Source organism: Colobus angolensis, unplaced genomic scaffold (genome assembly GCF_000951035.1).
Source record: "Colobus angolensis palliatus isolate OR3802 unplaced genomic scaffold, Cang.pa_1.0 Scaffold138, whole genome shotgun sequence".
Taxonomy (NCBI): Eukaryota; Metazoa; Chordata; class Mammalia; order Primates; family Cercopithecidae; genus Colobus; species Colobus angolensis.
The window spans coordinates 1,261,413-1,273,527 of record NW_012114466.1 but is presented as its reverse complement, the minus strand read 5'-3'; the positions used below and the strand labels follow the sequence as shown (position 1 = coordinate 1,273,527).

General features: G+C 54.8%; 1 protein-coding gene across 4 annotated transcripts in view; it reads left to right on the top strand.

Annotated features, from left to right (window-relative positions):
* Positions 1 to 12,115, top strand: part of TRMU (tRNA 5-methylaminomethyl-2-thiouridylate methyltransferase) — a 23,051-nt gene extending 10,936 nt beyond the window's left edge. The window contains exons 4-11 of one of the 4 annotated variants that reach the window (XM_011934747.1): positions 1,627 to 1,749; positions 5,398 to 5,570; positions 7,176 to 7,229; positions 7,319 to 7,385; positions 8,792 to 8,892; positions 10,286 to 10,430; positions 10,791 to 10,873; positions 11,627 to 12,115. In XM_011934747.1, the coding sequence (XP_011790137.1) occupies positions 1,627 to 1,749; positions 5,398 to 5,570; positions 7,176 to 7,229; positions 7,319 to 7,385; positions 8,792 to 8,892; positions 10,286 to 10,430; positions 10,791 to 10,873; positions 11,627 to 11,791 (911 nt within the window). In that variant the 3' untranslated portion in view covers positions 11,792 to 12,115. The remainder of the gene's footprint in view (positions 1 to 1,626; positions 1,750 to 5,397; positions 5,571 to 7,175; positions 7,230 to 7,318; positions 7,386 to 8,791; positions 8,893 to 10,285; positions 10,431 to 10,790; positions 10,874 to 11,626) is intronic. The other 3 variants (XM_011934749.1, XM_011934746.1, XM_011934748.1) reach the window with 3 other exon arrangements.

Genomic DNA, 12,115 nt, shown 5'->3' with positions numbered 1-12,115 from the left:
TCTCGGCCTCCCAAAGTGCTGGGATTACAGGCTTGAGCCCCCGCGCCCGGCGAGGACACAGATTTAAAGTGGATTGTTTTCTCTGTGAGAAACTCAGTCAAGATGAGATCATGTGTTTCTGAAGTGCCTTTTTCAGGTAGTTAATATGCAGCAGTTAATTCTTGCTGTGTCTTGTGTTTACAATGAGCTAGTGTGGTTGGTTAAGGATGGAATCCATTTTGCTGCACCTTTCATAAAAGTCTCTCCCAAACTAAGTATCTGTAATTTTTTCTTTTTCTGAGATGGAGTCTCACTCTGTCACCCAGCCTGGAGTGCGGTGGTGCGATCTCAGCTCACTGCAACCTCCACCTCCTGAGTTCAAGCAATTCTCCTGCCTCAGCCTCCCAAGTAACTGGGATTACAGGTGCCCACCAACATGTCTAGCTGATTTTTGTACTTTTTTTGTAGAGATGGGGTTTCACCATATTGGCCAGGCTGGTCTCAAACTCCTGACCTCAAGTGATCCACCCACATCGGCCTCTTAAAAGTGCTGGGATGACAGGCATGAGCCGCCGCACCTGGCCCGAATATCTGAAATTTTTACACAATGAAAAGGTTCTGGACTTGTATGCACCTTGTTAGGCTCTTTGGCTTTGTGTAATATGAAACGAAGAAACAGTGTGCGTATGGCTCTTCACTGTGATGAAAATAGTACATATTTATTACAGAAAATTTAAAAGAGGAGAAATGACACCTACAATTTCACTCTCAGAATCAAAGGACTAGACCTGAGATTTTTCTTCAATTGTTTCTCTACAGTGAAAACAGTGGAATCACGGTGTTACATCCTCACCCTGCTGAACAGTGCCAGGCGTTTTCCTGTGTTAGTAAACATTCTCTGTAAGGACCCCCGTTGTTATGGCAGTGCGTTGTCACTCACTTCACATTCTCCCAGTGGTGAACATTTTGGTCCATTTTGGTGCTTATTTATTGATTTATTTTATTTTATTTCTTTTCTGAGACAGCATCTTGCCCAGACTAGAGTGTTGTGGTGCAATCTCGGCTTCCTGTAGCCTCGACCTCCCAGGTTGAAGCAATCCTCCCACCTCAGCCTCCCAAGAGGCTGGGAATACAGGTGTGTGCCACCACGCCTGGCTAATTTTTGTATTTTTTGTAAAGATGGGATTTCACCATGTTGCCCAGGCTGGTCTTGAATTCCTGAGCACAAGCAATCATCTGCCTGCCTTGGCCTCCCAGAGTGCTAGGATTACAGGCATGAGCCACTACGCCTGGCCTCCCTTAGTATTATAATAAACCCTGAAACGAATATTTTGTATTTAAATCTTTCTGTGCATTTCAGACTGTTTCCTTAAGCTAGAAGTTAACTTTGGAAAGGCTCTTAAAAGTGCAGTAACACTTTAAGTAGCAAGATTGTGTCAGCTTCAGAGTCCAAGGCTGCTTGTTTGCTGGAATTGGATGTGTGCCTCTGTTCCCTGGGATCTCCATGTTTGGGGGCAAGGTGGATTGCGCAGCCCGTCAGCCTAAAGACTTGGAGTCTGTACTCTTCTTTTGTGCCTTGGTTTATGCTGATCAAGGCCTGCAAGTTTGAGTCTAAAACCCAATCCTTGTGTTCTAAAAACCTCACAGGGGCAGATGCCATTGCCACAGGCCACTACGCAAGAACTTCACTGGAAGATGAAGAAGTCTTTCAGCAGAAGCACATTAAGAGGCCAGAAGGGCTTTTCCGAAATCGGTTTGAAGTTAGAAACGGTAAGTTAAAGTGCCCAGATCAGAGCTGAATTCTTGTGAATAGAGTGAAATCTTTTGAGGAATGACAGTGGGTTGTGCCTGAGGATCACGGCCACCCTTCCCTCTGTGCTCCAGAGTAGCTTGTATGGGATTCACATTTGAAAAGGTGCGGTTAGCAAGAGAGCACTTCCCCTCAGGGCCTGTGATTGGGTAGTAAGAGATGTCCCTGCTGGCTATGGCAAGGGCTGGTGGAAAATGACATCAGATACTGATAACCCAGCTCTAGACACTGTGCATTGGTGATTTGAATGTTCCAAAAATATTTGGGTAAATATTTGACAGTGATAATTGGGGTGCTGTCAGTCTAGCCAAGGCCCTGTACTTAGCAATAAGTTCTCAAGGGCATGCGGTTCAGGCAGACTTTTAATGTGCTGTGAGCACGGGATCTGCTGTGGATCATATAGACTCAGCAGGCAGGCTTTGTAGCCATGTGTGTGTGAGGGAGCCAGGTTTCACCTTTCTAGAAAAAAGTCAATAGCAGACAGTGAGCTGGGAAGCTGCTGGCTTGTCCTGATGTGCATGTGTATGCAGAAAAGAGGAATTCCTTGCATTGTTGAGTGAAAAACCAAGTGGAGCTCAGAGCCGTGTTTCTGCAGGGAGCGTCCATCAGGGTAGGACCCCTGTAGGGCAGCATGGCTCCTCTGTCCAGAAATTCAGATGTGGGAGGGAGCCTTGTCCTGCCATCTGGGGAACAGGGGTATCTGGGGCTGGGGCTGGGGCAGGGCTTTACATGCACACATTTCTTTTTTGAATTTTTATTTTTTTGAGATAAGGTCTCTGTCAACAAGGCTGGAGGACAGTGGCCCAGTCTTGGCTCACTGCAGCCTCCACCTCCTGGGCTCAAGTGATCCTCCCACCTCAGTCCCACCAAGTACCTGGGACCAGAGGTGTACCCCACCATGCTTGGCTAACTTTCATTTTTTTGTAGAGATGAGGTCTCGCTATGTTGTCCATGCTGGTCTTGAACTCCTGGGCTTAAGCGATCCTCCCACCTTGGCCTCTCAAAGTGTTGGGATTACAGGTGTGAGCCACCAAGCCTGGCCTCACACATTTCACGTCGCCCCTCTTAGCAGTCCATGAGGTGTGTGCTCTCGTCCCGTTTCACAGATGAGGAAACTGAGGCCTGGATGAAGCCACCTGACCTAGGTACCTCAGGCGGCAGAGCTGGATTGCAGTGCACTGCTGCTCACTCCCCAGCCCCTGCTGTTTCTGCTGGGTCAGGCCCCAGCTGAGTTCTTTCCTCAGCGTTGCTGAGCCTATCCTGAAGGCTGTAGCGATGGGGCAGGGCTGTGCTTGGTCCAGGGAGCCCTAAGTGTGCCAACAGTCGTCTGCCACCCTCTGTTCCCTCCTCTCCTTCCTTCCTCATGCCAGAGGGTGATTAGGTAACTGTACTAACTTGAGCCCAGAGAACAGCAGCCCACTCCCCTAAGACAGCCCCCATTTCAGGAAGACATGGGTTTGAATGCAGAGTCCTGCCACTTGGGAACTCCAGGGTGGAATTCACCAAGTAACTGTGCATTTATGGGACCTGAGGAGATGGAGGGTTAATTTCCATGTTGAATAGATGGGCCTGCTTACCTCCTAGAACGCTGTGTGCCTTGCAGAGCCATCGACCTTTATTATAGACCACGTGCCCTAGGAAATGTCTGATAGTACTGACGGATGCATTTTGTTGAGTGCGTTTGGCGTGTGGGAGTTCTGATGATGCCACGATGTCTTGGCCTTCACTTGGTTTGGTAGGCACACTCAAGGTTTCTGTTTCATTCTTCTTCCGTTGCCCTGGCTTGGCCTGGGTCTCCGGGGAGGGCACCTGCAGGGGCAGTGGAGGGCTTGGGCTCAGGGTTGGTCAGCACCTGAGACTGGTGCTTCTAGGCCCAGCCTGTGACTAGACCGATTTTCCCCCGCACAGTGTGCTACCATCGGCCTGGCAGAGCCAGCACGGGAGCCGGCTTGTCGGTGAGGCTCGAGCACAGGCAGCCTCCTCCAAATGTTGTTCATTCCTTTCTGTGCTTTTCCCCTACAGTAGTTCAGTTAGGGTCACCAGCTTGCTTTTTTGAAAATCATAGATTTTTAGTTTGTTTTAAAATGACTCAGAACTAGAAGAAAATACAAATGGCTCCTAGTTTTCTGAGGCTTTTACACACATGCAGTGTTTGCAGTTAGTTTGGGATTGAAAGTGGACTCTGAGGCCAGTTGCGGTGGCTCATGCCTGTAATCCCAGCACTTTGGGAAGCCAAGGCAGGCGCAGATCACGAGGTCAGGAGTTCGACCAGCCTGGCCAACATGGTGAAACCGCGTCTCTACTACAAATACCAAAAAATAATGAGCTGGGCGTGGTGGCACGTGCCTGTAGTCCCAGCTGCTCTGGAGGCTGAGACAGGAGAATCACTTGAACCCAGGAGGCGGAGATTGCGGTGAGCAAGATGCACCACTGCACTCCAGCCTGGGCGACAGAGTGAGACTCCGTCTCAAGAAAGAAAAGGAAAAGTGGACTCTGGAAAGCACCCTGCTTCTGTGGCGACTGGTTGGCTGAACTTAGTCTCACTTGTCGCTCAGTTCTGCTGTTTGTACCTGCCAAGTAAGGGAGTGGGAGTTGGGAGGCTGGGTAGCCTCCATTCCCGCCGCCTCCACCTGCATCACTTTGGGCGAGTCGTGTAGAATGAACTGGGCCGGTTCCAGTTTCCCCTCTGTAACGTGAGGAGAATTCTCCCTCTCATGGCTAACGTGGGAATCAGCAGATGGAAAACCGTAGCTCCACAGTGTGTGTGCTGTACGCGTGGCTCTGCCAAGCCAGGAAGGGTACGTGTGCTGTCTGACCGTTACGGCATGTGGCGTGCTGAGCGTAACTCGAAAGGAGAAGTTTATGAGAAAGATTGAAAGAAGCCAGAAAACTGACATTCGTCTTAGTTTTTTTGCCATTGATCATTGAACTTGAAAGTGGAGAACTGGACAGTTCTAAGCCAGGTTTACTCACACCTCTGCTCCGTTGCCTTAAAGCCAGAAATGGTTCTTTACAATCACGGAGGGAATATCGGGGGAACCGCAGGGGCACCTAACAGAGGTCAGCTGAGACGCCAAGCAAAACGTTTTTACCAAGAAAGCTAATGCGTTCACAGGTAGAACGCTGCTGGTGCTGGCCGCCCAGCAGTGAACCTGGAAAGTGTAGAGTTCTTGAAACCACCGTGGCACGAACACATCCTGGGGTTGTTGGAAGAAACCACAGCTGACACTGTCGGTGGAATTTCCTGCAAGCGGCTAGCTTACTCCATTTTCCAAGATGTGGCTGAATTTATTTTAGGTGTTTTTTTTTTTTCTTATCACTTCAGAACATTTTTTCATGTGATGTTTCATCTTTGAAAATATTATAATCTGAAGTATGAGCTGGCGTAATTTCTTTGTCATATAAAATCCTTGTTTTTTTTTTGGAGGTACAAATTTTTCTTACATTAACCCCACTGGCAGTCTTTTCCCTAGTAGTTGCTATTGAATGTTGTTGTCTGCTTCTGACAGGCTAGGGATAGTCTGTCTAAGGGAACAGAAGGACATTGTTGAAAGTGAAGTATCATTATTTTCATTCCTGCAACGTCTTTTGTTCTTTATTCTTGGCAGCGGTAAAACTCCTCCAGGCAGCTGACAGCTTTAAAGACCAGACCTTCTTTCTCAGCCAGGTTTCCCAGGATGCCCTGAGGAGAACCATCTTCCCTCTGGGAGGATTAACAAAACAGTTTGTAAAGAAAATCGCTGCTGAGAACAGACTTCATCATGTGCTTCAGAAGAAAGAGGTACGAGTGAGCGGTTTCCTTTGATTAGTGCCTGTTTCCCTTTCCCGACTGCACGGCCGCGGAGCAGCTGGGCCTGTGGGTCCAGCACCACTTCCCCTTCTCCAGGACCTAACATCAAAGGCCGACCTTGGAGCAATAGATGGAGGAGTTTGCTCAGGCGCACGGTACAGGGCTCTGCTGACATCCGGGAGCAGCCTGCAGGAGACTCCTTGCTTTTTTCCTCTCCTCTGACCCTTGTGATAGGCAGCTTTCCCTGCAGCCTTCGCAGCTGGTGGGGTGCTCTTGGGATGGCTTGCCTGCCAGGTGAGTGCCAGGCAGTGTGACGCAGCACCGAGACCCCTGGAGGGGCAGGTGCTTTGCCACCGTCTGCACACTGATGTGCCCTGTCATCCACTCGCCCGGCACAGACTTGTTCGGTGCCATCTGTTCCAGGCGCTGTGCTGCTGGGCCTCGAGGATATGGTGACGTGCACAGAGTCCCATCTTTGCCTCCATGGAGCTCACCCGCGAGTGGGGGACACAGACAGGAGGCCAATCAGTGTAAACCTAGAAAATGTCTACGGAGGGAGGTGTAGGACCCTGGGCGGGAAGCACCAGTGGGGTCTGAGAGTAGGGAATGGAGATGCCAAAAATGGCCTCAAAAGAAGTTACATGGAACCTGAGACCTGCAGGATGAGAGGATCCGGTGTCCCAGAGAGGGCTGGGAAAGTCCAGATGAGGGAGTGGCAGTGCAAAGGCCTTGAGGCGAGGAGAAGCCAGGAAGATGGCATGGGGGTGCCTGCGTGTGGCCCCAGCTCCTCGGTAGGATCGAGTGCACCCAGGAGCGTGAGGACAGCCTGGGCAACATAGCGAAACTTGTCTCAAAAAGAGCGTTGGTGGAACTAGGATGAAGTCCGTGGGAGAAACTTGGAGATGGAGGGCGAGGGCGCCGTGGGATGAGCCTCACCTCTTCAGGGGTGGTGCGGTGGGAGCTGTCGCTCCTTCTTATCTCTTCCTGGTAATGGAACGGCCATACCTTTCATCAGAGCCATCTTCCCTGAAGAGCACGCCCACCCCCGTCCTCCTCTCTAGTCTTCTGTTTCCAGCGTTGCTCTGTGGTGGGAGCTGCAGGGATGGAGGGGCAGTCTTGAGAGACACAAACCGAGAGTAAACGAAGCAGCCCCTGCTGGGGCCACGGGGGAGAGTGCACGCCGCCCAGGCTCCCCAGCTGGGGCAGATGTGCTTGAGGAAGGCACCTCTCCTCTGACTCCCCTGGAGCCCTACCCCGAAGCCTTAGCTTCAGGCCTGGCTTTTCTGCTTCCTGCCCCTCCTCTGGTCCCTGTCTCTCCCCAGGTCCTTCTTTCTTCCCCGGGGCAGCTGGTGTGAGGTTCTGCCGTGCAGGGTCAGACCCTGCAGGCTGAGACAGTGAGGCGGCCTCTAAGGTCCTGGCCTTGTGTGCGCCAGCTGTGACTGGCGGCCAAGGGTGCTGGTGGGCAGCTGGGCCCCTACCCTGGAAGCAAGGTGTGGGGTGAGGCCAGGAAGCCCCGGGGCCTGCTCAGGATGTCTGGGTACAGTGTGGGCCACCCCCACTTCTGGTCCTCTCACGGCTGCCGTCTTCTCATTTCAGAGCATGGGCATGTGTTTCATCGGGAAGAGGAATTTTGAACATTTCCTTCTTCAGGTCAGTGCTGGTCTTTGACAAAAAGCGATGGGGCTGTGTGTCTGCCCTGGGCGTGGATCTCCGTCGATAATGAAATGTTTGTTTTCCAGTATTTGCAGCCTCGACCTGGTCACTTTATTTCCATAGAAGACAATAAGGTTCTGGGAACACACAAAGGTGAGGTGCAGACTCTGCCACTTGTCAACTGAAATGCCTGGAACTGTGGGGTTTCAGCTCTGGGAGACTAGACCAGGGTGCCCGTCGTCCCTTCACTTGGCTGGTGAATCGTAGAAGGCTCTGTGGGGTGGCCGCGGGTAGGCAGGCATGGCCTAGGGTGGAACAGTTGCCTTGATGAGGGCTTGCATTTCAAGATGTGGCCTCAGCTGAAATGCTGGAGTTCATGAAAAGCGCACCTCTGACTTGGAAGGACTATACTCTGAGTTACGTATCAAATCCCTGTAAAAAGAATGATTTCCTTACTGTGTAAGGAAAATGTTAAACTACACAAAACTCCACTCTGAGTCAGGGAGGAAGGTGGACGTCACGGCATGATCTGAATGATTAAGGACCACATGCAGTGATGGGATCAGACGTCCCGCGCTGGCTGGGGTGCTGCTGGCTCACGTGCAGACCCTTACTGCGCTGAGACCTGCATGAGCTTATGCTGTGCCTGGTGTCAGGGGACAGACTCTGCGTTAGTTAGTCACCAGTGTGCAGTCCTGCTGTGGGGACAGAGTACAGCCATTGTTGGGTTAGTACAGTGGCGGGGATGTGCCAGCCGGCGTGATGATGAGGCAAGTCTTGACGCAGCGCAGGCCTGAGCTGTGGGACCGGCCAGGGGAGCGGGTGTAGGTGGTGCCTTGCGGCAAATTGCACTTGGAGATCTTCCACCTCTTGTGGAAGGGAGAGGGCAAGCTGAGCCGGGGCTAGGCGTTCCTGAGACAGGTTGAGGTAACAGCCTTGCTTGGGACAGAACTGCCCACGTATCTGCCAGCCCTGGCCCCAGCAGGAGCCAGTTGGATGAGTCATGGTTTCCACCTGCAGTTCAGTTCACTGAAGAAAGCTGCCGGCCTAGGCCACGTGGTACATCCCATGAGGTTCTCTCTGCCTGTGTGCACCACGGCAGGGGAGGGAGGCAGTGAGTTTGCCATCCGCTCTGTGACATCGTGAGGGTGCACAGAGGGGCTGGGGTAGCCCTGATGCAGTTACTGCTAACATGAGATGGACACTGTTAGACGCGCAGCTGTGTCATGGGCTCAGCAAGAAGGGCCCTGGCGTCCCACAGGGCACCCAGCCACATCCTGGGCCTAGAGTCAGGGGCTCCTACAGCTGGAACCTGCACCTTTACAAAGGACCTGCTCCGTGGCCACTGGCTCCCAGGCCTGGACAGTGATGAGATGTGCCCAGGTGCTTGGTCAGGGCTGGCCGTGGTGGCCGGAGGGTCATAGCTTCCCAGTGAGCTACCCCATTGCTGGGCCTGCTCTGGGCTGCCCTCCCAGCATCTGCCTGAATTCATGATGAGAGGCATGACATGTGGGATGGAACTTGTTACCCAGCCTCATGGAGAAACTGTCTTTCTGTAGGTTGGTTCCTGTATACCTTGGGCCAGAGAGCAAACATCGGTGGCCTGAGAGAGCCCTGGTACGTGGTAGAGAAGGACGGCGTCAAGGGCAATGTGTTTGTGGTGAGTGGGCCAGCCTTTGAGACAGCACTGGGGCTGGTTCTGGCAGGGCCAGCAGTGCTTACGGACCAGGGCTTGGGAAGGCCTCCAGCAGCCGTGGCTTCATGGAGCCTGTGACTAACTCTGTTCCTGTCCTTGGTCCCCTGCCTTCCTGCTGCATCCTCCTGGGACTGGCCATGGTGGCAGGAGGGTTTTAAGATATTCATTAGGCCCTGTTGTGTGCTGGCCTCTTAATCATCACTGAACCCCTGTACACAAAGTTGATCCAATTTTACAAAAGAGGACAGTGAGACCCGGAGCTCGGGTGGCTCATCTGGTGGAGAGGGCCAAGCCAGGATCAAACTGAGCCTTCCACCATAGCGGGGCCCTTACCACTGTGACCCTGGCCTCAAAGCAGAGCCGCTCAGCAGGGGCAAGCTCACCCCACCTGCAGGGGACCTTGCCAGTGTCTGGAGGCATTTTTGGTTGTCACAGCTTGGGTGGAGAGGCAAGGGCACGGGTGCTGCTGCATCTGTGGGTTCGGCCAGGGATGCTGCTGGCCGTGTTCAGCACAGCCTCTTCCCTGAATGACCCAGCCTCCACCTTGGCGCGCAGAGCGGAGAAGGCCCACTCTCAGCGCCCTGGCTGCCGGCTCATGTTCTGACACAAATGCTGGGGCGCCTTCTCTTAGATGCAGGCGGGGGCCAGTAGGCCCAACCCGCCAATTCCAAGACATCTCCTTCTAGGAAGACTGGGGTGAAAAGCCTGGCTGCGAGTGAATTCAATGATCTAGATTTCAGTTTGCTGTGAGAAGACCAGAAAGGTTACCAGTGGCCTCCTGTCCCCAGACAGGTCTCAGTGCCTGCTTAGAACCCAAAGCCCTTAACTTCATGCTCCTTGTCCTGCTTCAGGGGCGGGGCTTGGCGCAATCCCAGGAGATGACGGGGAACAGGGGCCTCAGAACCAACCTAGGGTGGCTGGGACCCCCCATACCAGGGCCAGTCCCAGGGCAGCTGCGGGAAGCCCGCACCCACCAGTCCCTCCTTCCTCAGCCATTTGGGGTGTGGTGGGATTCCTGGGGTGGCCTTCTTGAGAGAAAAGCCCGTGGTGTGGCTGGCCCTGTGAATAGAAAACCCAGTCCTCGAGGCTGGCCGTGGTAGTGCCCCACAGGTGGTTGCGGATGGAAGGCCTGAGTCAGACTTGAACCTGCAGCATTCACTGTCACGGGCTCGGATCTCACCCCTGCCTCTCAGTCTCTCATGTGTGAAATGGGGATTCAGAGGCCCAGCCAGTGATGAGACGAGTTTCTGTGGGTGGAGCGCTGCGAGCGGCGCCGTTACCTCCCAGGGACCGCACCGAGGCTGGCCTTGGGGCAGGGTGCCCCTCTGCGTCCCCACCTTCGCATCCCACTCTACAGGCCCCCCGGAGAGACCACCCAGCCCTGTACAGGGACCTGCTGAGGACCAGCCGCGTGCACTGGATCACCGAGGAGCCGCCTGCAGCGCTGGTCCGGGACAAGATGATGGAGTGCCACTTCCGATTCCGCCACCAGATGGCACTAGGTGACTGACGGGAGGGCTCCTGAGGACGGGCCCCTTGAAGCTGAGCTTCCTGAGGCCAGATTTGGGCCAGGGATGGGAGACCCTGGAGTAGGAAAGTCCCGTTGTGGAGATTATTTGGAGAGTACCTAAAATATTCAGAACTCCCGTGTTCTGTGCCTGCCCTGAGCGAGGCCTCGGGGTGCTGGGAGCAGATGCAGGCAGGCCCCAGTGTGTGGGGCTGAAGCAAGAGTGTCCACTGCCCCGCAGTGTCCTGCTGCGCCCAGAGTCCAGGCTGGTGCTCCTTTTTCCCTGGGGCCCCGAGGCCTGAGGTCGACCAGGCAAGGCCTGTGCCCCCTCCAAGGGCCCCTCTCTTCTACCCAGTGCCCTGCGTGCTGACCCTCAATCAAGATGGCACCGTGTGGGTGACAGCTGTGCAGGCTGTGCATGCTCTTGCCACAGGCCAGGTGAGTGGGGGTGTGGGGGGTGAGCCCAGCTCTCACTGTGCTCCAGGAGGACTGCACTGCTCGTCACCCTACCGGGGCACCTGGGTTACAGAGGAGGGGGCTGAGGCCCGGAAGTAGGGTGTGCTCGGGTCACACAGCTGGTGACGGCAGAGTGCGACCAGACGGGCCCTGGGGGCTCCTCCCGCAGTGACAACTGTGAGAGGATTTCCACTCTGATGTCACCAACCAGCCAGTTCCTGCTCGGGCCCTGAGAGGCGAGGACAGAAAATGGAAGGGACATGAGGACTGCGCTCAAAGAGGCAGCGGGTTGGGGCCCCTGTGGGCTGAGTGTGTAGGAGCTCTGAGGATGGGCGCCTGGCTTATGCAGGCCTGAGGGCTCTCCAGGGGCAGGTGGCGGGAGAGAACCCGGGGTGAGGGGAGCGGAAGCATCCTCTGGCTACCACCATGCTCCCTCCTGTCACAGCTCCACACCCCCAAGGGCTTCAGAGACCTGCCAGTTCCTGGAGTGGCCCCTGTGACTGTCCCCCTTGGGAGAGGTACCCTGACCCTGAAGACCCTCCCTAGTGAAGCTGCTGGGTGCCCCAGGCCCCTCCTCTCCTGTTCAGCAGCAGCAGCAAAACCCTGCTCCCCTGGCAGCTCAGCCGCCTGGCGTTCCGAGCACGGGCCAAGGCCCAGGGGGGACCACTCTGCCCCTGCCTGCCCTGGGCTGGCTCCCTGTGGCACCCCTAATGCCAGAGTCTGTCTTCCCTACAGTTTGCTGTGTTCTACAAGGGGGACGAGTGTCTGGGCAGCGGGAAGATCGTGCGGCTGGGGCCGTCCGCCTACACACTCCAGAGAGGCCAGCACAGAGGCGGGGTGGCCATCGAGAACCCCAGTGCTGGCCCAGAAGATGGCCCAGGCCTGCGTCCCTTGCCCTGACAGACAGAGCTGCTAGAAGGAACCTGGAGAGCAGGCCCAGGGCCGGGTGGCCGGTGAGCAGTAAGCTGGCCCAGCTCACTGCTGCCCAAAGCAGAGGACGCCGGGCTGGTTAAGGGTCCGAAAAGCCTGCAGGGGCCTAGGCGAGCCCCAGGAAGAGCCTCACCTCCAGGCTGGGCTCTGGCTGCCAGAACATCTGCTGGCTGGTGGGGTGGCCCGAGTTCCGCTTCACCACCCCCAGGGAGGGTTTCCCACCTCAGAGCACACTGAGGGGACCTGCAAGGGGAGCTGCAGGGACAGCGTGGAATAAACCTCCTTTCAAGGACA